The 26,222-nt window shown below is 50.4% G+C and overlaps 2 protein-coding genes across 7 annotated transcripts in view; one reads left to right on the top strand and one right to left on the bottom strand.

Annotated features, from left to right (window-relative positions):
* Positions 1–2,935, bottom strand: part of Sf3b2 (splicing factor 3b subunit 2) — a 25,062-nt gene extending 22,127 nt beyond the window's left edge. Inside the window, exons 1-4 of the mRNA XM_029558182.1 lie at positions 2,745–2,935; positions 2,533–2,579; positions 1,767–1,844; positions 557–796 (exon numbers count right to left, since the gene is read on the bottom strand). Coding sequence (XP_029414042.1) covers positions 557–796; positions 1,767–1,844; positions 2,533–2,579; positions 2,745–2,874 — 495 coding nt within the window. The 5' untranslated portion in view covers positions 2,875–2,935. The remainder of the gene's footprint in view (positions 1–556; positions 797–1,766; positions 1,845–2,532; positions 2,580–2,744) is intronic.
* Positions 2,936–6,091: 3,156 nt separating this feature from the next.
* Positions 6,092–24,512, top strand: Gal3st3 (galactose-3-O-sulfotransferase 3). Of its 6 annotated transcripts, none has more exons than XM_017795381.1 (4): positions 6,092–6,287; positions 16,838–17,076; positions 18,150–18,386; positions 22,785–24,512. In XM_017795381.1, exons 3-4 carry the CDS (start codon positions 18,262–18,264, stop codon positions 23,956–23,958), a joined length of 1,299 nt encoding a protein of 432 aa, XP_017650870.1. In that variant the 5' UTR covers positions 6,092–6,287; positions 16,838–17,076; positions 18,150–18,261; the 3' UTR covers positions 23,959–24,512. The 6 variants fall into 6 exon arrangements, with proteins under 6 accessions (XP_017650870.1, XP_008820466.1, XP_017650869.1 ...); XM_008822244.2 differs by having other exon boundaries at positions 18,081–18,386; XM_017795380.1 differs by lacking the exon at positions 16,838–17,076 and adding an exon at positions 13,631–13,705.
* Positions 24,513–26,222: the final 1,710 nt, after the last annotated feature.

Below are 26,222 nucleotides of genomic sequence, written 5' to 3'. Positions count from 1 at the left end.
AAAAAAAAAAAAAGATATTGGAACTTAGCCAGGCATGGTGGCACATGCCTTTAATCCTAGCACTCAGGAGGCAGAGGCAGGTGGACCTCTATGAGTTCGAAATTGAGGCCAGCCTAGTCTAAGTAGCAAGTTCCAGGTCAGCTGGGGCTACAGGGAAACCCTATCTCAAAAAGACCAAAATAAAAAAAATAATAATAATAAAGCAATCGGAACTTAAATTGGGGATGAGGTAGCCTCCGAAGAAAACTTGAAGCACCTTGATTTAGACACTTGATTTTGACATCCTTAGGACTGGACCACGATGTCAAAGGTTTGGGAAAGAGGGGTGCTAATCCACTTCTGCTGCTCCAAGAGCTCATGTACCTTCAATGAATGATCTCTGAACCAACTGTTCCAGGCCAATTTTCGGAAGCTCTTGCTTCCTAGGATCCTCTTCCAGCCTAGACCTGCATTCTAATTTTTGGTCTCAAAAGCCTTGGCCCCAGGGTCCTACTTTCTGAGACCCTTCTCTCTTAGGGACCTAAGGAGTTGTAGCTACAGGCCCCACCTGGCCTACCTGTTTGGCACGCTCCTCTTGCTGCATCAGTAAAGCTGCCTGCTGCTGTGCCAGCTTCAGCCGTTCCTCCTCTGATAGTGCCACAGGCTCACCCACACGAAGAGGAGGCGGGGGCCCCAAATTTGGTGGGTGAGCCATGGGAAAGCCAAGGCCAAGGCCTGGTGGAGGTGGTGGGGGTGGTGGAGGAGGCTGTAGAGGGGGGAGTCCCATGGGTGGTGGTGGCATGGGAATTCCAGACAGCTGTAGAAAAAGAAATGGTTATGAGACAGAAAGCATTTATTCATTCTGCAAACATCTGCCGGAGACTGAGCAAAAGAATCAGATACTAGGATTCAAAGTGTAATGATGCAGGATGCAGGACTCCTTAAGAGAATGTTTCAAAGCACCATGAAGAGAAGAGAATGCTCACTTTAGGGCACCAACTATTGACTTTCTCCTCTGAAAAATATTACGAGCATGTATTTTACATTCAATTCCAAGCAGCACACGGGTACCTCTAAAAACCACCTATGCTTGAGAGGTGGCCCAGAGGTTAAGAGCACCTGCTGCTCTCTCAGAGGAACTGAGTGTGGTTCCCAGTACCCACATAGCAGTTCACAACCGACTGTAACTCCAATGTCAGAGATCCTCTTCTGGCCTCTGTAGGCACCAGATACACACATTGTACACATATATACATGCAAGCAAACACTCATACACATAAAATCTTAAAAATAAAAACCCAAAGAGTCTATCTATACCACACACACAGATCAATATACCCCCAAGTCAAATTTAGATACTTTAGAGAATAAAATTCTGGATTCTGTAGGGGCTTGAGGAAATAGGAACCTGTGTGCCAGGGTACTGTAAATGCCAATGAGTTACTAAATACAGGTGGTCTGTAATCAAATCAGGACCTTGTCGCTCAGTGTCTCACTGAACTAACATTGGGAGCTATGCTCCCCCAAGGAAGGTGAGTATCTCCACCTGGGAGAGTACTAAGCATGATTTCTAGGTATTCAAGTTGAATTTTGCATGGCAGGTCAAATTTGGAGGAGACCCTGGGGAAGAAGGCAAATATCAGCACCAAGTCAGAAGGAAGAGGTCCCAATCCTGTCTCCCAAGACTCCATCCAGCGTGCCTGCTGCCCCATCTGCTCTACTAGCTGCATCTTCAGTAAGATGCTACCCCGAACAGAAAGGATCCTGCAAAATGGAACAACCCTTACCTGTGCTGACATGGGAGGGGGAGCAGCTTTGTCCCCATCCTCCCCTCTCAAAACAGGCCGATTCAGCACGATGCCCGTCTGCAAAAGAAAAGGGAACAGCCAGCAGTCCAAGAGAAGCTGCCCCACCAAACACCGTAGCTCCGGTTCATGCAAAAAAAATCTACCAAGCACTTGTTTGCCAGAACTTGGGGCCCGGACGGAGAACCAGTGCAAAGATGGAAGTGACCACAACAGTACAGACAAAGGCAGGCACTAACAGAACGGCTATATAAAACATAAAAAACGAAGACCAAGGGCTCTAGGGATGGCTCAGCGGTTAAGAGCACTGGCTGCTCTTGCAGAGGACTCGGGTTCAATTCCCAGTACCCACATGACAGCTAACAACTGTAACTCCAGTTCCAGGGGATCCGACGCCCTCTCCTGACCTCCGTGGGCTTTGCACGACACGGGTGCACTCACAACACATGCAGACAATACACGCATACACCGAAAAGAGAAAGATTTTTTTTTTTTGTCTTTTTGAAGCAGGGTCTCCCTGTAGCCCTAGCTGTCCTGGAACTCACTATGTAGACCAGGCTGGCCTTGAACTCACAGCAATCCGCCTGCCTCTGCCTCCCAAGTGCTGGGACTACAGGCGTGCGCCACCACACCAGGCTTGAGAAAGATATTTTTAAATAAACGAAGGCCGAGACCTCCCGGAAGGGTCGTGAAGGACCAGGGAGAGTTCGGCCTGTTCCGCCTGTCCGGAAGGCCTGCCCCAGCTCACCTGGCGGGTGTAGGTCTGCAGCCGCTCCACCAGCTCCTCGCGACTCCCTGTGGGGTGAAGCACAGGATCAGGGGGTCAGGACCGGACGGAGCCGGCGCGCCAGGCAGGGTCAGGGCCCAGCCGCGGTCCCCGCCCCCCGCACGCAGGTCTCCTCGGTAACAGGTTCCCCTTGTCCGCAGGCCACACAGCCCCCCGACTCCCAAGCGCCTCACCCTGAATCGGAGCTCCGATCTCCGCCAATTTGGCCTGGAGCTCCTGGGCGGCCCAAGCGCCATAGTGGCCTGGAGGTGGCGGTGGCAACTGCAGTTCTCCTTTAGGAGGCTCGGGATGCTCGGCCGCCATCTTAGCCACAGGAAGACGCGCGACCGACGCGGAAGCTCGGCCCAGTGTCTGGGCCTACTTCCCGGAACTTCCGGCAACGCTGTCCGCCATGTCCTCACGGTGGTTGGAACTTCGGGTTGCGACCCACCCCCTGTCCTTGGTCGGGAGGTGTGATCCGCCACCGACGGGGCTCGCGAAGCCTTCTGGGAGTTGTAGTCCGCGACTGCCAGGCCAGGACGCCGAATCCTCGCGGCAATGCCCTAAATCCCATCAACAGGGACGGGGGAGGAGTTGGCTGGCCTGCCAGAGGCGGATGCTTTCTGCCTCTTACCTGCGGCGGAATGGCAGTCAGCCTCCGGCCGCGACTTACCTCAACAGAGATGCTTATGTCCCCGAGGAGCCCCGAGAGAACCTTTCCCCGGTGCCCGCCATCAGGACTTGGGAGCCACAGGCACCAATTAAACAGTGTCTGATTGTCTGCCCGCCCACCCCGGGTCCAGGCGTGGATGAATGGTCTGAAAGGGGATCCGAGCCACGAGAGGAGCAGACCCGCCGGGCTAAGCTCCAGCTGCCGACCTGGGGGAAGGGCGATGCTAAAAAGCCCCCCTTTCCACCATCCAGGCTGGCTCAACTGTCTTCGCCAAGCTTTCTCAGTCTCCTTCTTTGGTCTTGTAACTTCCATAATAACATTGTTTTCCACTTTGCGTTTTCAGCTTTTTTTTGAGACGGTGTGTCGCTCTGTGGCTAAGGCTAGCCTCGAACTCCCCATCCTTTTAGAATTACAGATGTGCATATGCCCTATTGGGTCGGGTAGGAGATTGGGTTTTGTGTTGATATTTTGAGACAGGGTCTCATTATGTAGGCCTGGGTGGCCTGGAACTAGCTATGTAGACCAGGCTGGCCTCTAGCTCACCTAGATCCACCTGCCCTCTGCCCCCAGAGTGCTGTGATTAAAAGTGGTTTTTTTGAGACACAGACTCACTCTAACTCAGACTGTCCTAGAACACACTCCCGTAGCCCATGCTAACATAATCTCTCAACAGTCCTCCTGCTTAGGTTTTCTGAGAGCTGGGATTACAGGTGTGAGTGAACCCACTGACCCTGGTTCATTTTTTGGTCTTTCCTGTCCTTTCTTCCTACCTTTACTCCTCCAAATGGGAGTAGGGACTTGATCATTTTCTGTCTCAATACCAAGCGTACAAAAGGCACCTAAGACATGAGTACTGAGGGAATAAAAGCCAGGCGTGGTGCCAGCACTCTTGCAGGCAGAGGCAGGTGGAGCTCTGTGAGATCAAGGCCAGCCTGTTCTACAGAGTGAGCTGGGGCTACACGGGAGACCCTGTCTCATAAAGACAAAAAAAAAAAAAAAATTCTAACACCAGATTTTTATCTTTTCTTAGTCTAAAAGAAAGAAGGCAGGGGTGTGGTGGCACATGCCTTTAATCCCAGCACTTGGGAGGCAGAGGCAGCCAGATCTCTGAGTTCCAGGTCAGCTGGGGCTACAGGTAGACCCTGTCTCAAAAAGAACACCGCCCCCAAAAAAAGAAAAAAAAAAAAAAAAAAAAAAAAAACCTCAGGACCTTTCCTGGGGCCAGCCATGGTTACCCTTGCTTGCCCAACTTCTACCTGCAAATCAATTCATTTTCTCTCATCATTTCTCCCACTAGTTCTGCCCTCTCAGTGAAAGTCTTTTTGGTGTGTGTGTGTGTGTGTGTGTGTGTGTGTGTGTGTGTGTAATGAATAATGGAGGAAAACACAACTGGAATGTTCTCATTTCCCATCCACACACTTAAGAATTTTTCTCTTCCTTACCACCTGTGTTTCATCAGCTGACCCCAATGGAAAAGTAGGAACAGGGGAATGGGTCACCAGATGCAGGGAAGGTGAATTTTGAGAGAGACAGAGGAAAGTACTTGGTCAGAAAAGATTGGTTCTTGTCTCATCACCCATATCCAAATCTTGACCCTTCCTTATCACTACCCCAGGCCACTGGGAGGGTCAAAACCAGAAAGAATAGGACAAAAGAAAGAACACGGCTGGCTTCCCTTCTGCTTGTCAGCCCACTCAGGCAGAGCCATTTGTAGCCTCAAGGAAGTCACTTTATGTTCTCTGTAACTGGAGAGCCCAGAGCAGGTCATCTAAGGCTGGAGGCCCCAGTGTGCTGGGACAGATGGAGGGGGAAGGCAGGGTCTCTAAGGCAGGATAAACAGAGCCGCCAGGTCAGAAATGTAACTAGGGCCAGAAAAGGGGGTCTGATTTTATCACCATTTTCCTGGGATGCAGATAGCACACTCCTCCACATTGTACAGAGGGAAAGACTGACAATGATCTGACTCAGTTGAGTCCATTCTCCTCCTTAGCAAAGGTCCTTGCAAGATTATGACCTGTGCTTATGACCTGTGTGAGCCCAGAAGGAAACAGTCCACCCCCTTTCTGTCCCAGCCATTAGTGCCTACCCCAGCTCCAAGATCCTTTCCTTATGAGGCCCAGAATGAGGGGGAAAGCAGCGTCCATGCCAGCCCCAGAAGCAAAGATGGGGCTGTGGCACTGGACATGTTGAGAGGTGCTGCTATCTAGCTTCCAGAGATAGGCGCTAAAGGAGCTGTCACAAACAGAGCTGCTCCAGGGGACAGCTGCCTATTTCAGTGCTGAAGTAACAGGACTCAGGGAGTTGCCTCTTGACTCCAGGATGGAATAACAGCAGAACCAGAACTGACCTGGGGTTTCTGGTTTCTGGTGCAAGGTGCCTGGGCAGGGACACCACCCACCCCCAGACTGACAAAAGGTCTGGCCAAGAATGAGACCTCCGAAATCCTGGCAAAGAGTGGTTGAGATGCTGGGCGCTGCCTCGGAGGAGACAGGCCAACAGGGAAGGTGGTGAGGGCAGATGGGACCAGACAGGGACCTGGAAGTGTACAGTGTACCTGAGCCTCTAACCCGACTTCAAGAGGCAAACGATGACCAAAGGGGTCCAGTAACATTGGAGTGCACACTTTCGAAGCCTCGGTTTCCCCCTTCTGATGAAGGAGGCAAGGGCGCTGGGCACATTGGTGCTGAGCTCTCTGCAAGGTTGCAGGGGGGAGGTGCCCGCATGCAAAGATGCCACCAGAGTATACTCACCGGCAACCAGCAAGCCTCGGGGTCCTCCTTTCCTTCGCGCTGCTGCTCTTCTCCCCCTCCCCTGAGCCACCAGGCCCCCGCCCCCGCCCCGCCCCCGGTGTGAGATGGGGGACGGGCAGCCGGCAGAGCGAGAGGAGCCGAGCTGAGCAGCCGCTGCCACCTGATCCCATCCAGGCGCAGCGAGGCAAGCGACCTGCATTCTGTGCTCTGGGCCCCTGGTACCCTCAGACAGGGCGAGGATTTGAGGATAAGGGACCAGAGGGAGCGGAGGGCAACCCTCGATTAGAGCCGGAGGCAGAGCCAGCGCGCACGCAGTGAGTCCTGGAGTGGCCAGCCTGGGGCTGGGGGAGATGAGGGTGACCACTAGGGGATGGGGGACAAGGCAATCATGGAGGATATCTTGGGGGCCTAGTGCCTGGAGAGCTTGAGGAGGTGGCACCCCTCAGTGAGTGGTAGAGGAACTGGCCAGAGGGCAAATCTGGCCTATCTCCTATGGTGACCAGGTCCCTGGGAGAGATCAGAATGAAATTGGGGGAATGTGGGGCAGGGTAGGGGCAGGTATTGAGGGAGAGAGAATGAAGGGAATTCAGAGGCTGGGATGAAGTGAGGGTGGATGACAGGAGATTGGAGGAACCTGGTGCAGGGGGAGGGGGAGGGAAGTGGAAAGCTATTCCATCTCCTAGGCTCTATTGTGCTATCCTCTCTATCCTTTCCTCTTTGGGGCTCTGGGGCACCTGGGATATGTCATGCCCCAAGTCAGGATGGAATCTCCAGGTCATTGAGAGGTCAGGTTTCAGTGGTCCAGGCCAGGGAGCCACTCCTTCAAATGCATCAGTGTCAGCCCTGGAGCTCCCAGGAGAGAGAGGAGAAAGGGATCATTTTGGAGTAGGGTGGGCATCTGAGCCAGTTTTCAAAGCTCTGGTTGGTGATACCATTTCTTCTTTGGTTCCCTAGAGAAAAGAAAGCAATTTGCAAAACTGGGCAGCAGCCTGAGGTAGATTGTTCTGACTAAAATTAGCACTGCTATTCTGATGAGGCTGGCACCACAAGTTGCCTCAGACAGCAAGGGGCCTCTCTCTCTCTCTCTCCATGGAAAAGACACCGGAGATAGGGGAATATCTGAAGCCTCAGTGGGCAGCGGCCGGGGCCGTCCATCCAAAGCCTGGCTCCAGCAGCATGGCCACACCTGCACCAACCTCAAGATCAGAGGGAAACTTGGTTCAGGCAACTCCTCAGGGCTCCCACTTCTGAGTCCACAACAGGCATCTTGCAGTGACCTGACCCAGGGAAGGCAGGTCTTCTCTAGTATCCAAGTGATACTCTTTTATCTAGAACTGGAATGATTTACCTGGCTGAATGCCCACCTAGAGGAGACAAGAGTTCTTGCTTTCAATATCTGAAGGTCTGTCATGAAGAAAAGCATATGCGCTGGGCTCTGAAGTGTATCATTAGTTCCAGTACAGAATGGAAGAGGGAAGAGCAAGTCAAGCCCAGGAGGACCCAGTTCCAAGGCAAGGTGCTAGACCCTCACTGTCCCAGAAAGAACCCTGGAAGTATAGACAAGAATGGACTAGGTTGTACCCGGAGGTGATAAGCAAGCCTGTCATTACCAGTAGCCAAAGTCCCTGATGTCCCCCTCCCTGGAGATTGGTGTCTGGGATATTCCTCCACTGATAAAGGCCTGTTCCCGTGCAGTCCTCAGACTGCAATCTGGCTGGCTCCCCAAAGCTACCTTGTAGGCAGTGGACAAAGTCCTTGAAGTAGAGTGGACCAGGTACCAGGCAGCCCCTTCACTCACTCTGTATGATCAGGAAAAGGTCATTGTAGTTTCCCTTGGACTCAGCCTCCTTGGCTGGTTCAGATTCCTCTGAGAAATAGAGTGGTTTCAGCAACTTTAGCAAAAGCAGAAATAGATTTGTTTTCTGATTTCTCTTGGGAAACTATCAGGTCACCACCAAGTTCTGGAGAATTTTAATTGATTGGCAGGATTAGTGATAGAAAGCATGAATTCTCGCCAGGGGTAGTAGCTCATGCCTTTCACCCCAGCACTCGGGAGGCAGAGGCAGGGAGAGCTCTGTGAGTTTGAGGCCAGCCTGGTCTACATAGTGAGTTCCAGGACAGCTGGGGCTACAGGGAGACCCTGTCTCAAAAAGACAAAGAAGGAAGGAAGGAAGGAAGGAAGGAAGGAAGGAAGGAAGGAAAAGAAAGCATGAATTCTCAAAGGGCCAAGAGTTAAGAGACCAATCCTGCCCTGCTTCAGAAATCTCCAAGGTTAGGAGGGCCTAAACTGCCTTTGCTGTGCCCTTGGTTGCCCTCTGTGGTCAGACCCTTCACTTTCTGGGCTCCAAGATTACTCTGTCTGCAGGCTGGTAGAGGAAACCGGTGATGGGGTGTAGAGATAAGGGAAAGTGTAAACAGGACATCTTTTCACCTAACAGGTTTAAATGTAATCTGGGATTAAGGGGGGAGGGTATAAAAGAGAGATTGGAAGCCAATGCTAAAGCTAACTTTCCACTTGGACTGCCAAAGCCCAAACTACCCTTGAGCCAACACATTCTTGCATGGAAAGGAGACTACCCAGAAATCTGGCCCTTCTCCTACTCCTGTTCCCTCCACTCACCTAGAATGGAGGTTCATCTCCTGCTGGAACTCTTCAGCAGGGCAATAAATTGGAGCCATTTCTCTACCCTACTCCCCTCTCCCCCAGGCTGCTTGCACCAAGTGCCTAGCCAAGCACTTTCGCCACCTGTGTTTCAGGGGGTCTGAGGATGGAATACAGACAGGGTTCCAGGATTTCAAGTCCTTCTTTCCCTTGTGGGTTTATCAGTCCCAGATGCTTAATGCAGCCAGGAAGGTTCAGGATTCAGCAGCATGCAGAATTACCAGACCAGAGAGGAATGGAAAAATCAGTTTTGAATGGAAGCAGCACGTAATGTTCGGGACCACTGGAAAAAGACCACCAGACACCAGGTCGGACTACAGCCCTCAGCTCAGGAGTGAGGACTGCAGCCCGGAGGGAGTGGGGAGGCTACCTTCTAAAGCAAAAAACTGCAAAGGGGACTTGCCAGTGGGGGTATCGATTAGGGGCATGATTAATCACTACAGTTACACAATTGCAGGGTTGGAGGTAGAGGGACTTATTTGGGGGTCACAGTTTCGATACATTGTTTAAAGGTCAGGTAAACAGGACATTCCCCAATTTCTGAACAAACAAGCAGGGGCACAAGAAAAACAATTACAGCCTCTGAGTGGCCACATCACTCTGTGGACCACCCCCCCTACCTTGCAAGGAGTTCGAAAACCATTTCCTTCTGGGGCACAGTGATAAGCAAGTGTATTACAGCAGCCAGAATGAGCAGTTAGAGACATTAGATGAGGGCCTAGCGAAACCTGCTTTTGTTCTTCTGTAGTTGTACAAGGAAGGCCAGAACTGGGTTACTTATAAGAACTTGGGGTAGGGGAGAGTTTAACCTAGGGCAACTTCCTTAAGATGGCGGAGATTTTCAAATGGAGTTTCTTTGGCTAGCACATTCCCCACTGGCTCTGGATCAGATGGATCAAATCATTGATTCATCCTGATCTTCCTAGTGTATGAGCTGGTGCCTGGTCTGTAGAGCCAGTATTTTAATTGAGCTGAGCCTTTGACAGATGTATGACATTAACCAGTTTAAAAGGCAAGGACCTATGGTCACTCTGAGGAGTAACACTCCAAGGAGGAGACCAGCTATGGCAGTTAGAACTGTGGTCAACCAGGGAGTCCAGGAAAATAAGGACTCGTACCAATTGGAAGATTCAGCTCATTCTTTTGCTCTTTGATCAATGTTTGTTTTACTAATGCTAAGGTTTCTCTTATTACCCCTGAGTTGTTAGCACAGAAGCAACGTTTTTCTCCGAGAGCCATGCAAAGGCCTCCTTCTCTTGAAAATAGCAGACCCAGCCCTCTCCTATTCGGTAGCACCATTTTGGCTAAAGAGTCCTTTTGTCTCCCCAGTTGGCCTATGGAGTCCCAGAGGTGATAGAGGTCCTGATCTAATATGGCAGCCAGGAGTTTGAAATTTTGATCTTCAGTGGCTAAGGCTGAGGCTCCCAGAGCTGCCGACCCAGAGATGCCAGCTCCTACGGGAGAGGAACCACAATAGAGGTTATTTCTCTTTTCACTCTGTTCAGAGCTGTATTGATCTGGAAATGTTCCCTTCCATCATCCCCACTGTAGATATATACCTGGGGAATTATATGGATGCATTACCAGACACAAAGTTCACCAGACCTGGATGCCCCTTCCAGGTGTTCCACAGTAACACCTGGTAAGCCCTAAGGTACAGGCCCACCAGGTTCCAGATGACAGGGTAGTAAACTCTGGTACTATTAGATGTCACCATTCGTCTGGGAGAGCTACATGCTGAATTGTAATGGGAGCTTGGGAGGTCACAGTTAGAGGATGCTAGGCATGTGTCCTCTCCCTATAAGTCCCTGAGGATGAGTTGGGTTTGTTGGGACTCACAATCCATGCCTGTAGGTGGGGTAGTAGTTGAGGAGATAGATAGATTGGCCCTATCCCCACATAGAAGGGAGGTCTGGGATCTAGGCAGAGCCAGGAGTCCTTCCCTATATTAGGGACAGTCTGATTTAGCCAATTATGCATTAATTCTATCAGGCTGAACTCAGGGTTGACATCAAGGGGGCCTCTGGGAGTAAAACTCCCAGGAGTAAGGGCAGGGGACTCCACCCCTCATAGGGCAGTGGCTAGATGTACCCTTGGAGATAGAGTGGGTTGGGCTCTAGGATGGGGTAGCCAGTTCTTCCCTGGGCCTATGGGATTGGCCTGGTGAGGGGGTAGCTTTCTTTGAATAGTGAACTCTATACCTGGGTGGTGACCTCTTCTCCAGAGTCTAAATCCCCAGGTCTGGCCAGTAAGCCAATCCTTTGCTGCTACTTCATTCCAGGTTATAATGGTTATCCAGGGTTGCATGTTCCCACCCTACAAAGGTTAGGTGACATCATCCTTCTTATCTTAATGTGGGGGTCTTTATTCCCCGCCTAGGTTGATTCTGTTTCACAACCCCAGGAGGCGCACTTATATTCACCTTCCCCTTGGCAGTGACTGGGCCCATTTGCTGGGCAAGCATAAAACTCTTCTCCTTGGAGGCTTTTTTCATAGTTTTGGTCGCCACATTCCATCTTGATTTGTTTTCCAGAAATTTCCTCCTCCTGGAGGACTATAGTAATTGGTCAGGCTTGGTCACATGAGGGAACATAGGTCAATGCTAGACTGGTCGGTTTGTGGCATTTTGGTAGGTAGCTAATACTTTCCTGTCTGAGGTTCTGATCAGTTCCCAGTCCCATAGGGCCATTACTCTGGGGCCCGTGTCCCAGTCCCAGTTATCAAAGTCAGGGTTCCTGGCAGGAGAGTTAGTCGAAGACCAGGGTCTGGGTGAAACGGACCTTTAAGGGCTGGTCCAGGTGTCTGGAGGTTGGCCATTTTCCACCTGTCTTTCCACCAGTGGTGTCTGCCTTCAGGTGAGGGTGGTGGATCCAGGAGGTGATTTCCACTACCTTGACAGCCATGGGGGTGGTCAGGATAACAGGATATGGTCCTTTCCACAAAGGTTCTAAGGTCTTGCTCAGCAAGTGTCAGACCCACACCAGATCTCCAGGTTGGAACTTGTGAGTGGTTCTGTTGAGGCAGGCAACAGTGGAGGCGGTGAGAGACAGGACTGAATATCACAGGAAACTTGCTGCAGAGCCTGTAGGAACTTGAGGAAGGAATAATTAGATATCTCAATGGCAGAGGGCCCTCCCTTTGCAGGGATGAGTGAGGGTAGGGATCCATACATTATCTCATATGGGTTTAGGTTATCCCTATAGGGGGAGCATCTTATCCTAAATAGGATAGTAGGGAGCAACTCAGTCCACCCCTCAACAGTTCCTGCTCGGAATTTAAGGTTTTCTTAATTGTCCTATTGGTTCTCTCTACCTGTCCTGAACTCTGAGGCCTATAAGTGCAGTGTAATTAACAATTGATTCCTAAAATTTTCGCCACTTGTGATATTTTGGCCATGAAGGTTAGGCCATTGTTTGGACCCCAAGTAAGAGGGAAAGCCAAATCGGGGGATAATTTCCGTAAGTAGCTTTTTAGTAACTACATTTGCCGTGTCAGATCTAGTAGGAAAGCCTTCCACCCAGCCTGAAAAGGTATCGATAAAAACCAATAGATATCGGTAGCCAAAACTTGCTTGAGTAATTTTGATGAAATCTACTTCCCAGTGTTCACTGGGCCTAAGTCCTCTTTCTCTGAAGCCCATGGGTGCCGGTCTTCCTCCTTTAGGACTTACCTGAACACAGGCAGCACATTGTTAGGTGACTCACTCAACCTCGTTGTCTAAATGTGGTAGGAAGTACCGGTCCCTAACCAGTTCTTTTAGTTTAGTTGACCTGAGGTGAGTGCTCTGATGGAGCTGGGAGAGGAGTGGTGATCCTGATGCTCTAGGCAGGATGGGGTGTCCGTCTGGACACCGTCTTCTCTTCGTGTTGCTCTTTGTTGCCAGGCCCAGTTTATCTCTTCTTTGGTATATTTGAGGTGTTCCAGTGAGTCAGGGTCAGGTAGGAGAACAAGAACTGAAGATGAGCCAAGCTCTTAAAGAGGCCCTACTGGCTCTAGGGCAATCTGCCTGGTGGTTGTGTCTGCAAACCAGTTGCTTAGCACCTCAGTAGAGTCTCCTTTCTGGTTCCCTGGAACAATGGATAATAGTCAATCTTTTGGGCAGCCATATTGCAACTAGGAGAGTGAGGATCTCTTCTTTGTTTTTAATTTCTTTCCCAGCTGAGGTGAGCAGACCTCATTCCTGGTACAGGGCATGAGCAGTGGTGAAGGCATACCGGCTATCAGTATAGATGTTGACAGCCCCATCTTTTCCCTATCTCAATGCCTGGGTTAGGGCGATGAGTTCTGCCTTCTGTGCAGAAGTCCCCTGTGGGAAGGACCAGGCCCAGATTATTTCTTTAGGAGTCACCACCACTGCCCCGAGTACCTGGCTCCATCCTTCATGTAGCTGTTCCCATCTGTGAACAGGTCTGTGTCCACCCTGTCCAAGGGTCAGTCCCGGAGGTCTGGGTGGCCATACTGCAGATGGTCAATGACCTGGACGTAGCTATGGGCGAGTTGCTGCTCGGAGTCAGGCAGGAGGGACGTGGGGTTCAGGATTGCTGGAGAGGTAAATCTGATTCTGGGGATGTCCAACGAGAGGGCCTGGTAGTGGGTAAGTCAACATCGAAGCCCTCTAAAGGAGCATCTCAATGGAGTTTGGAGTGGTGACTGTTAACTCCTGTCCCATAATCAGTTTGTCACTCTCCTTTAAGAACATCACAGTGGCAGTGGTGGCCTGCCCAAAAACTGTTAGTACTATCTTTGCTGTTCCACTTTGCTCATCCACAAACAGGTGGAAGGGTTTGGCAATGTCAGGCAGACCCAGAGCAGGGGCTGACACCAGGGCTGTTTTCAATTCCTGGAAGGCCTCCCATTCTTTTGCTCCCCATGGAGGGAACCATTCCCCCCTGTGTTTTGGTGCAGAGGTTTAGTGATCTCTGCAAAGTTGGGTATACAAAGTCTACAATACCTGACCATTCCCAGGAACTCCCTGACTTGTCTCTTGTCTCACAGCTCAGGGATGTTCAGAATGGCCTGTATGCGGCTTGGAGATAGGGTCCGGTGGCCACCCTCCAGACAGTACCCCAGGTAGGTTACCTTGTTGGAACATAGCTAGGCCTTCTTGGCTGATACTCAATATCCCAGCCACTGGAGGGCTTCAAGCAGTGCCTCAGTAGCATGCTGGCATTCTTCTGTAGCATGGGCAGCTATAAGCAAGTCATCTATATACTGCAGGAAAGTGATGTTGGGGTGTTCCTGGTGATACTCTAGCACGTTGGCACTAAGTGCCTCGTCAAACAGCATAGGGGAGTTTTTGAATCCTTGGGGCAGCCAAGTCCAAATCAACTGGCTGCTAAACCCTTCTTCTGGGTCCACCCACTCAAAGGCAAAAATAGGTTGACTCACAGGCACCAAGGGCAGGGAGAAGAATGCATCCTTTAAGTACAATACAGTATATATTATCTTTTCTGGGTCTAGCAGACTAAGGTGTAAGGATTGGGCACCATGGGATGGACAGTCTCTACTCTTTTATTCTCCTCCCATGGACTGGACAGTAATCTTGGGTGGGTCCCAGGTTTTTTGTTTTTTGGGATTTTTTTTTGGTCTTTTTGAGACAGGGTCTCCCTGTAGCCCCAACTGTCCTGGAACTCACTATGTAGACCAGGCTGGCCTCGAACTCACAAAGATCTGCCTGCCTCTGCTTCCCAAGTGCTGGGATTACAGGCGTGTGCCACCATGCCTGGACAAGGGTCCCAGGTTTTTTTGACAGGGAGGAGGGGAGTATTCCAGGAGTGACAAGGAACTAGGATCCTGGCCTCTCTAAGGTGGTTGATGTGCTTTCTGATACCCATCTTGGCTTCTCTTAGGATGGGATAGTTTCACCCATACAGGTCAGGCTGAGCTTAAGAGTTGTACAATAATTGGTGGCTGATGTGAGACCAACCCCCATGGGTTTGTTTAAGCCCAAATTTCTGGGAACTTCCTTATCAATGTTGAGAGGAGAGCGTTTCCCAGTTCAGATTTCCCAGGGTTTTCCTGTAAAATTTTATATTCTTTTGATATAGGGACAGTCACCAATATGGCTGTGTGGGGTTCCCTTAAATTTAAGGTGGCCTTGTTCTCAGTGAATGTAATAGTTGCTCCCAATTTCCATAATAAGTCTCTGCCTATCAAGGGGTAGGGGCAGTCTGGCATAATGAGAAATGAATGAGTTACAGTACCTTATCTGAGGTTAACTTCCCATTTTGTAGTCCTGGTATAGGTTCCAGTTCCTGTGGCCCTTTGTATGGTAGTTTTCTTTTTAGTGAGTGGACCTAGAGGGTTGGTAAGTATGGAATGGGCTCCCCTTGTATCCACTAGGAATTTTACAGTTGTGTCTCTATTTTCCCTGTCACCACGGACTCTCAGGAGCTCATTACTATTGACAAACCCTGGCCCTGTCAGTCTGTTTCAGCCAGACTGAGGATTTGTTTTCCTTTCCCTTGCCTGTGCTATGGGTTCATTTTTCCAGTGTCCTTTCTCCTTGAAATAAGAGCACTGGTCCTTCTCCAACTGAGTTTGAGGTTGATTGGGTCATCTGACACATCTCTGAACCCCCTTTCCTCCCTGAAGGCAGCTACTATAATTTTAGCTAACCTCTTATCCTTCTTCTCCTCTAGATCCCTGTTGTTAAAGGTTTTCTGAACTATTTATACTGAGACCTGTTCATACCTTCAAATCCTTCTAGTTTTTTAACTTCCTGTAAATGTCAGGGGCTGACTGGGTCACAAAATTTATGGATGGCCCACTGGTTTTCTGAAGCATCTGGGTCAATGGGAGTAAACTCCTGGTAGGCTTCCTGGAGGTATTCCAGAAAGGCAGCGGGAGAGTCCTCATCCAGTCCCTGGATTACCTCTGTCACCTTTGAAAGGCTGGTAGGTTTCCTAGCTGCTACCATCATTCTGGTCAGGAGGGCCTGGTGTCAGGAGGGCCCCTTATCTTGGTCCGTGTTGGGATCCCAATTTGGAAGGGTCAAGGGCAAAGCCCTTTCAACTCTGGCCTCAGTGTCACCTCCGGCTGCCCTAGCCCACCACTGCCTTGGGGGCCTCTGTCAGGATCTGGTCCCTCTCCTCGGCTGTGAAGAGGGTACACAAAAGTTGCCTACAATTGGTCCATGTTAGTGGAAAAGAAAACAGTTTCCAATAGCTGATAAAGACCCTGGAGTTTGTCAGATAAAGGGGGATTGTGTGCCTTCCAATTATACAGGTCACTAGTTGAGAAGGGGACATAGACCATAAAGGGGGTCAGGCTCTGCCCTCTTCATCCATAGGAACAGGCCCAAGTGGTGATGGTGAGCTTCCCTAAGGGGAAGGACAGCCAGAGGGGGAAGATTATTAGTCTAGCCCACTCCAGGTATGGGAGGGTGAAGATAGAGCCTTGGGGCTGGGGGGGGGGCAGGGTCGGGGGATCTCCCTCAGACACAGTAGGATTTTGAACTGGCTGAGGTTGGGGGTTACAGGGTGGGGGAAGATTTTCCTCTTCCCCCAGGGCTATAATGGGGATGATTTTGCTGAGTTGCCCTTTGGACAGACAACCAAAATATTAGAGCTCATCTTAAGGGCACAACAGATTAACGAGGGGGGGTGTTGCTGGATAAGGGTGAGCCAGTAGTCTATGGAGGGGAATTGGCCTGGGTGTCTAGGGACTCCCGTGACCATTCGCCAAACCCTCCATGCAGCCTCAGGATTAAAGGACCCTTCCGGGTCCCAGCCCATCTCAAAATTGGGCCACTCTAGCTCACAGAAAGTATGGAGCTTCCCTGGTGACAGTTTGACTCTGTAGTCTGCCTCTTGGAACTCACAGAAATTCTTCAGCATGCAGTCCAACAGAGTCAGACTCTTACTCAAGCTGGTTCCCATTTCTGCAACAAAAGTTACAGACACACCAGAAAACACTAATCCACCAGACAAACACGAAAAGCACAAAGAGACACAAAATTCCAGCAAACTGAGATGACCAGATGAAGATGGACCAAAGACTGAACATGTGGAAGCTACCTTAACTCACAGACCTTAACCAGATAGCTAGGAGGACATCTCCTCTTATCCCTGGAGACCAGACTACAATTGTGTCCAATCTGCCCAAGGTCTCCCCAAATGTCTGGACCCCAAAAAACCTCACTGATCAGTTCTGAATTCAGCACATGGAAGCTGGTGGATTTTCTTTTTTTTTTTTTTCCAGACAGGGTCTCTCTGTAGCCCCAGCTGTCCTGGAACTCACTATATAGTGGATTTTACTTTCAATTTGGACAATTTGGCTCAAGAATTTACAGTGGCTCCCGGGCTCCCACAGGCCACCAAACCCCCAAAATCAGGCCTGTCCCACATTGGCTGCCTGGGTCTGGCGTCTCCCAGGATCTCACTGTGGCCTCCACATGTTATCGAGTTTGAGACCATCAGGAAAAGACCACCAGAGACCAGGTCAGATTCAAAATCGAAGTTTTATTCAAGCTATCTTGGACTACAACCCTCAGCTTGGGAGTAAGGACTGCAAAGGGCAACTCAGCAAAATCACCCCCATTCTAGCCCCGGGGGAAGAGGAAAATCTTCCCCCACCCTATAACCCCCAACCTCAGCCAATTCAAGATCCTACTGTGTCTGAGGGAGATCCCCCGACCCTGCCCCGCCCCCGCAGCTCTACCCCAACTTATCTTCACCCTCCCATACCTGGAGTGGGCTAGACTAATAATCTTCCCCCTCTGGCTGTCCTTCCCCTTAGGGAAGCTCCACCATCACCACTTGGGCCTGTTCCTATGGATGAAGAGGGCAGAGCCTGGCCCCCCTTTATGGTCTATGTCCCCTTCTCAACTAGTGAACTGTATAATAGGAAGCAGAGGCAGATCTCTTTATGAGGCCAGCCTGGTCTACACAGCAAGTTCTAGGGAAGCCAGAGATCTGAGTAGATCTGAGTCAAAGCTCTCCTGTTATAGGCTGTGTGGTCATGAACAAGTGACATTACCTCTTAGCACCTGATTTTCTTCATCTGCCTCATGGGAATACCTGTGCTAGGAGTATGTAATAACATAGTAGGCCTACATTAATGATCTGAGACTGGAGGTGAGGGCCTGGCTAATGTTTCTGAGCTCATTCTCTGGGGAGTCACGACCACCCACTGGCTGAAACAGTCAGATAAGGAGTCCTGAGACAGAGGGATCCTTGAGCTGAGTCTTCTGTGTCCCAAGCCACATGCTGGTGCCAAGGGAAGACTACTACAGAGTCAGATTCAAATGGCCATGAGAGGAGTTGGGGACAGTTGGAAAGGCAGAAACACAGGGCTCCAGGACTGGCCACATCCCAGAACCTGTAATTCCACCCAAGACTAGGTTATCTGGCCAGTAAGGAGATAGGGTCTTGGTGATGGAAGGTAGGAATCTGATCCTTCTTGGCCTCTCTGCTCACCCACTCATTTGAGCTCTCTTTTACAGCAGTCCTGCTAAGGCCTGGAGCCATCTAGTCTACCAACTGCAAACCTGTCTGCCTCCTTATTCTGCCAGGCTTCTCAGGAACACTGTCCCTGCTACCAGAGCCTCAGAAGCCCCCATGAGTGCTATTGAAGGAAGTCCTGGATAGTGAAGCCCTGGCTGGTCCAGGAGTAGGCACTCCACCATGCCACCCATCCTCCAGCGCCTGCAGCAGGCCACCAAGATGATGAGCCGCAGAAAAATCCTGTTGTTGGTACTGGGGTGCAGTACCATAAGCCTCCTCATCCACCAGGGGGCACAACTCAGTTGGTAAGTGGGTGGGACCTCACTGAAGGGGTTGGGTCTCCATGGGAGGTATGACAGTCAAGAGCCTCTTGGATGAGCAACAGAAGGGTGGGTGCCCCTTCCCATTCTCCCATATGCTAGAAGAGTCCTCTGGGTTCTCCTGTATTCCAAAAATGCTTTCCATACATGTCCTCTGGAGCAGAGCAGGCAGACAGGACACCATGGGCTGGATGGCGTGGACTGCTCAAAGTCATAGGATTAGTCGTTAGCTGAGATTTGAATTCTAGTTTTGAGTCTTTGCCACACCATCATAGCTGAGTGCCTCCTCAGTGAGCTGAAAACATTTTTTTTCAGGAAGGGTCTCATATAGCCCAAGATGGCCTTCAACTCATTATACAACTAAGGATGCCCTTGACCCCTCCACCCCCCACCCACAAGTGCTGGGATCACAGGTGTGCACCACCACAACCAGTTTCATTAGTTCCTAGAGGGACCTGAGCCACTTCATCATCTATAAAAATATGTGTAACCCTCTGGTCATCCTGATAGAAGGTATCATGTGATGTCGGACAAAAATCAGCCTCTGCTCCTGATTCACTATGTAAATCCAACAAATCCCCACACCTTTCAAGGCTTCGATTTCCCCAGATTTTATAGTTTGCACCAAGAATAGTGTGAATAGGCCAGTGCCACTTCCCAAATGGTTTGCTGGTTTTATAAATGATGTCTGTAAAGACATTATCCTGAGCCCAAACTAGTCACAGATAAGAAATTCACCATTTAAAGATCTATCTATCTATCTATCTATCATTCATATATATATATAGTCTTTTTGAGACAGGGTCTCCCTGTAGCCCCAGCTGGCCTGGATTTGCTATGTAGACCAGGCTGGTCTTGAACTCATAGAGATCTGCCTGCCTCTGCCTCCCAAGTGCTGGGATTAAAGGTGTGTACCACCATGCCGGTGCAAGATTTATATTTTTTAAGATTTTATTTACCACTTTTATTTAATGTGTATGAGTGTACTGCCTGCATGCATATAGGTGCACCCGTGTCGTTCATTGCCCAAGGAGGTCAGAAGAGGTCGTTGGATCCCCTGGAACTGGACATGTGGGTGTTAGGAATCAACCCAGGTCTTCTGCAAGAGCAGCGAGTACTCTTAACCACTGAGCCATCTCTCCTCCAGTCCCTTAAGATTTATTCTTATTTTGTAAGTGTCTGCATGCATGTAATGTGTACTAGTTGCATGCCTGGTATCCTCGGGGCCAGAAGAGGGTATTGGATCTCCTGGAACAATTGTGAGCCACGATGCGGGTGCAGAGAACTGAACCCAGGTCCTATACAAGAGCAGCAGTCATTCTTAACCACTGAGCCATTATCACATGATACTTAGATGGTAGAGAAGAATCAGGAGTAAATCAAAGCCTGTCCAGACCTAATAGGTCACCAGTAATCCCCAAACATCCCTGCTTCAGATCAAGGAAGAGAAATGAGAGTTTCACAGGGGCTAGGGATGCCATCTGTTCCATATAGAATTGTATTTCTTGAGTTTAGGACAATGCCTGGCACGGAGTAGAAACACACACATGCATAAATGAATAGATCTCCAAAGACCTTAACAGAAACATGTAACAACAGAATGGGGCCACTAAACAGTCAGTAAAAGTTAAAGGGTCAACAAGAGACAGAAGACAGAGGATAAGAGGATCTGGTTACTGAGCTGTCTCTAGATTCTCCTCACCCTCACACCCTCAGTTTCTAAACATGTAAAGTGAGATTCCTCAAAGATCTCCAAGGGCCTCTGTCTTTTATATTATTTATTTCTGTATTAATTACCTTAGGGATGCCAGGAGTGGTAGTGCACCCCTTTAATCCCAGCACCCGGGAGTTTGAGGCCAACCTGGTCTACAAAGCAGGTTCCAGGCTAGCTGGGTCTACAGGGAGATCCTGTCTCAAAAAGACAAAAAAAAAAAAAAATTACCTTAGGGCTGGGTGTGGTGGAACATGCCTTTAATCTCAGCACTGGGGAGACAGAGGTAGGCAGATCCCTGAGTTCGAGGCCAACCTGGTCTACATAAGAGTTCCAGACCAGCTGGGGCTACAGGGAGACCCTGTCTCAAAAGGACAGAAGGGAGGGAGGGAGGGAGGGAGGAAGGAAGGAAGGAAGGAAAGAAGGAAAAAAGGTATGACAATGCATGCCTGTCATCTTAAGACTCAGAAAGCTAAGACAGAATCACAAACTCAAGACCAGCCTGAGCAACACAGCTCAAGTCAGCTGAAGGCTAGCCTGGGATATGACTATAGTCCCAGCACTTGGGAGGCAGAGGCAGGTGGATCTCTGTGAATTCAAGGCCTGCCTGGTCTACAGAGTTCCAGGCCAGCTGGGGCTACAGGGAAACCCTGTCTTAAAAACACAATTAAAAAAATAAACAAATACAACAGTAACAACATACAAAAAAACTCACAACCATGAAGATGGTTCAATGAGTAAAAGTGTTTGCCAAGAGGCTAGAGAGATGGCTTCGTGATTAAGAGGACTGGCCGCTTTTGCAAAGCACCCGGGTTTGGTTCCAAGCATCCACATGGTGGCTAACAAACCACCCATAACTCCAGTTCCAGGGGATCCAATGCCCTCTTCTGGCCTCTTTGGGCATTTCATGCATGTGGTACACTCAACATGTAGGCAAAACATGCACACATAATAAACATCTTCTGCTTCAAAATGTGAAAGCCACCTCACCATGCCTCCCTGCCATGATGGACTCTAATCCCTCTGGAACCTGGAACCATAAGCTCAAATAAACTCTTCTTCCTATAAAAAGTTAAATTAAAAATTTAAATCAATATTTTTTTTAAAGTGCTAGCCAAACAAGCCTGATGACCAAGGCTGATGGCTAGAGTTCCACTCCCCATTCCAAATAAAAAGCCACATGTAGTGGCATGCACCTGTAAACCCAGCAGTTTTTTCTTAAATTTCAATTGAGTTTTTGTGTATCTCATACACATATTAATCATCTTTCTACCCCCTTCCCTGTTGGCACCCTCCCATACCTCCTCCAATGGATTTCATGCATTCTGTCATTTATGTTAAGGCCTATCAAATCAAGTTAGTATCCCCAGGTATCCTTCAGTGCATGTTCATCCACTGGGGTCCAATCAGCCCGTCTAGAGTCAGGCCCTTAAAGAAGATCAGCTCTTCCTCACTCAGCAGTAATCAATAATTCTTCAGCTAACATTGGGACCTGCTACCCATTTCAACAGTTCTGTGCTGGGTTTTTGTCTGCTTATGTTTGCATGGGTCTTGTGCACTGCTGTCACCATTCCTGTAAGTTCCTATGCGCAAGGTCCCAGGAGCCTTTAAGACTCTGAACCCATGTGGTCATGCACCTCTTCCCGTGGCTCTTATAAACTTTCCACCCCGGGCCCCCCGACCCCGTTCTACATCAGTCCCTGAGCCCTGGGCTGCGGTGGGGGGTGGTGACACTTAATATGGAAGTCCTGCCCCAAGGACTCACACTCTGCAGACTCTTATCTCTCCACTGGCCATTTTCAGCCAGTTGTGTTCACTGCCCTGTGCTACATGTGGGAGCTTCTTTGATAAGAATTGAAAGATGCATTAGTGTTCTCTCTACTCCTTGTTCCACTAGGTTCTGTAAGCCTTAGGTATAGAGGTTTCATTGTAGTTGTGTCACTTAGGGTTGGCCATTTCAGACATTTAATTTCTGTGTCCACTCAGCATTCTAAATATGGAAGGTGGAGATAACAGAACCCAAAGCTTACAGACCAGCCAGCCTAGAGCACATACAGCACATACAGCACAGAGACACAGGAGCTAACTTCTGCCTCAACAAGATAGAAGAGAATGCCAACTCCCAAAAGTTGTCTTCTGACCTCCATATGCACATCATGGTGCCATGTGCACCTGCACACAGGCACACACAAAAAAACCCTCAAAACGTAGCAGCAGAAAACAATGTTCTTTGTGGGTCATAAATCCAGGTGTGGCTTACTGAGAACTGATTCCAGGTCTGCTGCAGGTCTGTAGTCAAGGTGTCTGCCAGGAGTAGTCTCTTCTGCAGGCATGAATAAAGGGGACCCAAGCTCACTTAAATGGTGTGGCAGTCTTCAGCTTGCTTTTGTTTGCTTGCTTGCTTTTTGTCTGTTTTGTTTGGGACATGATCTCACTATGTTGCCCTGGCTGACCTGGAACCCACCACGAAGACCAGCATGGCCTTGAACTCATAGAGATCCATCTGCTTCTGCCTCCCAAGTGCTGGGTAATTAAAGGCACTGGGTCTCTCTTGTTCTAGGGGTCAAGCCCCAGCTAGGCCACTGTTGCACACACCCCATACTTGGGGCAGGGATGAAGGTCTGGATGCACCATTGCATTTCCTCCCCTCACACATACCCTGGGCCTTGCAGGTACCCCAAGTTGTTCCCTCTGAGCTGCCCGCCTCTGCGGGAATCGCCACCTCGCCCCAAGCACATGACTGTGGCCTTCTTGAAGACTCACAAGACGGCGGGCACCACGGTCCAGAACATCCTGTTCCGCTTCGCGGAACGCCACAACCTGACCGTCGCCCTGCCGCACCCCAGCTGCGAGCACCAGTTCTGCTACCCGCGAAACTTCTCGGCGCACTTCGTGCACCCGGCCACGCGGCCTCCCCACGTGCTGGCCAGCCACCTGCGCTTCAATCGCGCCGAGCTCCAGCGCCTCATGCCACCCGGCACCGTGTACGTCACTATCCTGCGCGAGCCGGCCGCCATGTTCGAGTCGCTCTTCAGCTACTACAACCAATACTGCCCGGCCTTCCGGCGCGTGCCCAACGCGTCACTCGAGGCTTTCCTGCGCGCGCCCGAGGTCTACTACCGACCCGGCGAGCACTTCGCCATGTTGGCGCACAACACGCTGGCCTACGACCTGGGCGGTGACAACGAGCGCAGCCCTCGCGACGACGCGGCCTACCTGGCGGGCCTCATCCGCCAGGTGGAGGAAGTCTTCTCGCTTGTCATGATCGCCGAGTACTTCGATGAGTCGCTCGTGCTCCTGCGGCGCCTGTTGGCCTGGGACCTAGACGACGTGCTGTACGCCAAGCTCAACGCGCGCGCCACCAGCTCGCGCCTGGCCAGCATCCCCGCAGCGCTGGCGCGGGCCGCGCGCACCTGGAACGCGTTGGACGCCGGCCTCTACGACCACTTCAACGCCACCTTCTGGCGCCGCGTGGCGCGCGCTGGCCGCGCATGCGTGGAGCGCGAAGCGCGGGAGCTGCGCGAGGCTCGCCTGCGCCTGGTTCGTCGCTGCTTCGGTGACGAGCCGGTGCTGCGCCCAGCCGCGCAGATCCGCACCAAGCAGCTGCAACCGTGGCAGCCCAGCCGCAAGGTGGACATCATGGGTTACGACCTGCCCGGCGGTGGCGGCGCCGGCCCGGCCACCGAGGCCTGCCTCAAGCTGGCCATGCCCGAGGTGCAGTACTCGAACTACCTGCTGCGCAAGCAGAAGCGCCGGGGAGGCCTGCGGGCTCGGCCGGATCCGGTCCTGGATAACCCCCCACCGCGGCCCATCCGGGCACTGCCCCGCAGCGCTCAGGGCACCTGAGTTCTGCCCTGCCCTCCCAGGAGGAGGTTGGCCCCTGGGCTTGGCCCAGTAGGGTGCCCTCCCCTCTCCCCCCAGGGGCTTGATCCCTGTTGCGCAACTTGGAGGTGCATCTGCATCTGAGCCTGCCACCCTAGCGTTGGCTGAACCCCACCTTCCAGGATGGCACCGATAGGACACCCACTCCTTCCCAATTGGTTGGTGACCTTGACAAGAGGGCTAAGGGCGGTCCAGAACTGCCTGCCCTGCCTTTTTCTGGGGACTCAGCACCTCACGTCTTTTCTGGGAGCTGAGCCCCTACCTGTGAAGTTGCACGACCACAAGCCCCAGAGAGAGGCCGAGGCCTGGGAAAACACTGTCCCTCCTGTCAGCTCCTGGGGTCCTGCTGCAGGCCCCAGGCCCAGGGTTGCAGAGGCCTCACACTGTCTTCCAAGTTCTACCTTCCCTACACACCTAAGCTGCTCCCAGACTCCCAGAACCAAGAGTTCTTGAGTTGGGCTTGTTGTTTGGTTTTTTTTTTTTTTTTTTGGTCTTTTTGAGACGGTCTCCCTGTAGCCCCAGCTGTCCAAGAACTCACGTGTAGACCAGGCTGGCCTTGAACTCACAGAGATCTGCCTGCCTCTGCCTCCCAAGTGCTGGAATTAAAGGCCTGCACCACCACGCCCGGCATGGTTTTTCTTTTTTTAATAAAATAACTTTAAATTGTGCAGGCTTGTATATCAGTTATTGAAAGCCAGATTCCCCAGGTTTGAGGATGAAGCCTGGGAGATGCTATGGCTGGTCCCAGACTCAGTTCAGCTCCCTGCTGCTCCTTCCAAAGGCCCAAAACCCTCTTCACTCTGTAGACCTGGCTTACCACAACAGATCATGGCCACCAGAGCCATGTTCGTTTACCAAAATGACCCTTTTCGTTCAATGTAGCCGCATTTCCCTAGCATTTTCTCTGTAACTTGGGGATGCTGGTGAACCAGGAAGGTTGGGCCTCTAACCTCAGAGGAGCTCCTGGAAGACACTGATTAGAAACAAACCTGGGAACCATGATGAAGGACCTCAGCATGGCATGGAGAGGATGGGAGGAGGGTTATTTTCAGGCAAGGGGGCGCTTAACTCCAGTTTTACCTCCCCCTGTGAGGCCTTGACTTCCCCCTTGGTCATTTCCTTACAGAAGGAAATAAATCTGACTTGGATAAAGACCAGTTTCCCTTAGTACCACAAGATATTCTGCATTTTCAAATAAAATCTCCCTTAAAATAGCAGAGTTAAGTAAGGACTTCTGTTATTTTCTTCAGAGACACCTTAACATATCTGAACCAGTAATAAAAGTAATACCTAACATGGTCTACTGTGTGCCAGCCACTATTTCAGAGCTTTGTGTGTGTGTGTTGTTGACTTGGGAGATAAGCATTCCTTTTCCACATTCAGAAACTGCAATAAGGTTAAATGATGGCTCATTCATAGCTGGAAAATGGCTATCAGGATTTGAACCCAGATCATGTAACTTCACCATCTGTGCTCATTAGGTACTGTGTCTAATGACATTCAAATAAAGGTGGTCACATGCCACAGGCTAGGCTGACTCCCAGGACCACCTCCCAAAGGAATGTAAGGTGAGACACTGCTATCAGCTCTTATTTTTCAGGGAGACAGTGGTTAGCCTGTTCAAGCAGTGGAGATTGTAGTGGTTGATTGGCAGGCTGGATGAAGCTCTATCTTACTCTGTTTACTATTGGTATAACAAACTACCTGAGACTCCATAGCTTATGAAAAAAAAAAACTTATTTTGGCTCAAAGTTCTAGAGGCTTGGAGCATGGCACCAGCATCTGTCATCTCTGGTGAGGGTCTTAATGGCAGAAATCAGCAAAGCATAGGCAAAGAGGAAGAAACAAAACAACAGGGCACACTCACAAATTATCTTAGACCTGAGAACAAGAACATGCAGCCAACCCAGTCACCTTTGAAAGGCCTTACCCACCTCCTTACATTATGCACTTACATTATGGACCAGATTTCAACATGAGGTTTGAAGGAGACAAACCACATCTAAACCATAGTATATCTGTTTGAAAGGGACTATTTGTATAGCACCCCATTTTGCCCTGCAAGGAGCAATAATTAGTGTCAGGCAAAGCCGCTGCCAAACAGCAGGAAAGAATTGTACTAGACTCAAGGTCGTCTGTCTAAAGACTGGTGTCTTCTGGCCCCCAGGCCTTGAAGGTGCTCACTTCTCTTATACCACCCTCCTGTGGCTCTAGCCTTTGGCCAGGAA

The sequence above is a fragment of the Nannospalax galili genome, unplaced genomic scaffold, assembly GCF_000622305.1.
Source record: "Nannospalax galili isolate Female #2095 unplaced genomic scaffold, S.galili_v1.0 scaffold1328, whole genome shotgun sequence".
Lineage (NCBI taxonomy): Eukaryota > Metazoa > Chordata > Mammalia > Rodentia > Spalacidae > Nannospalax > Nannospalax galili.
This window is presented reverse-complemented; position numbering and strand designations above follow the sequence as displayed.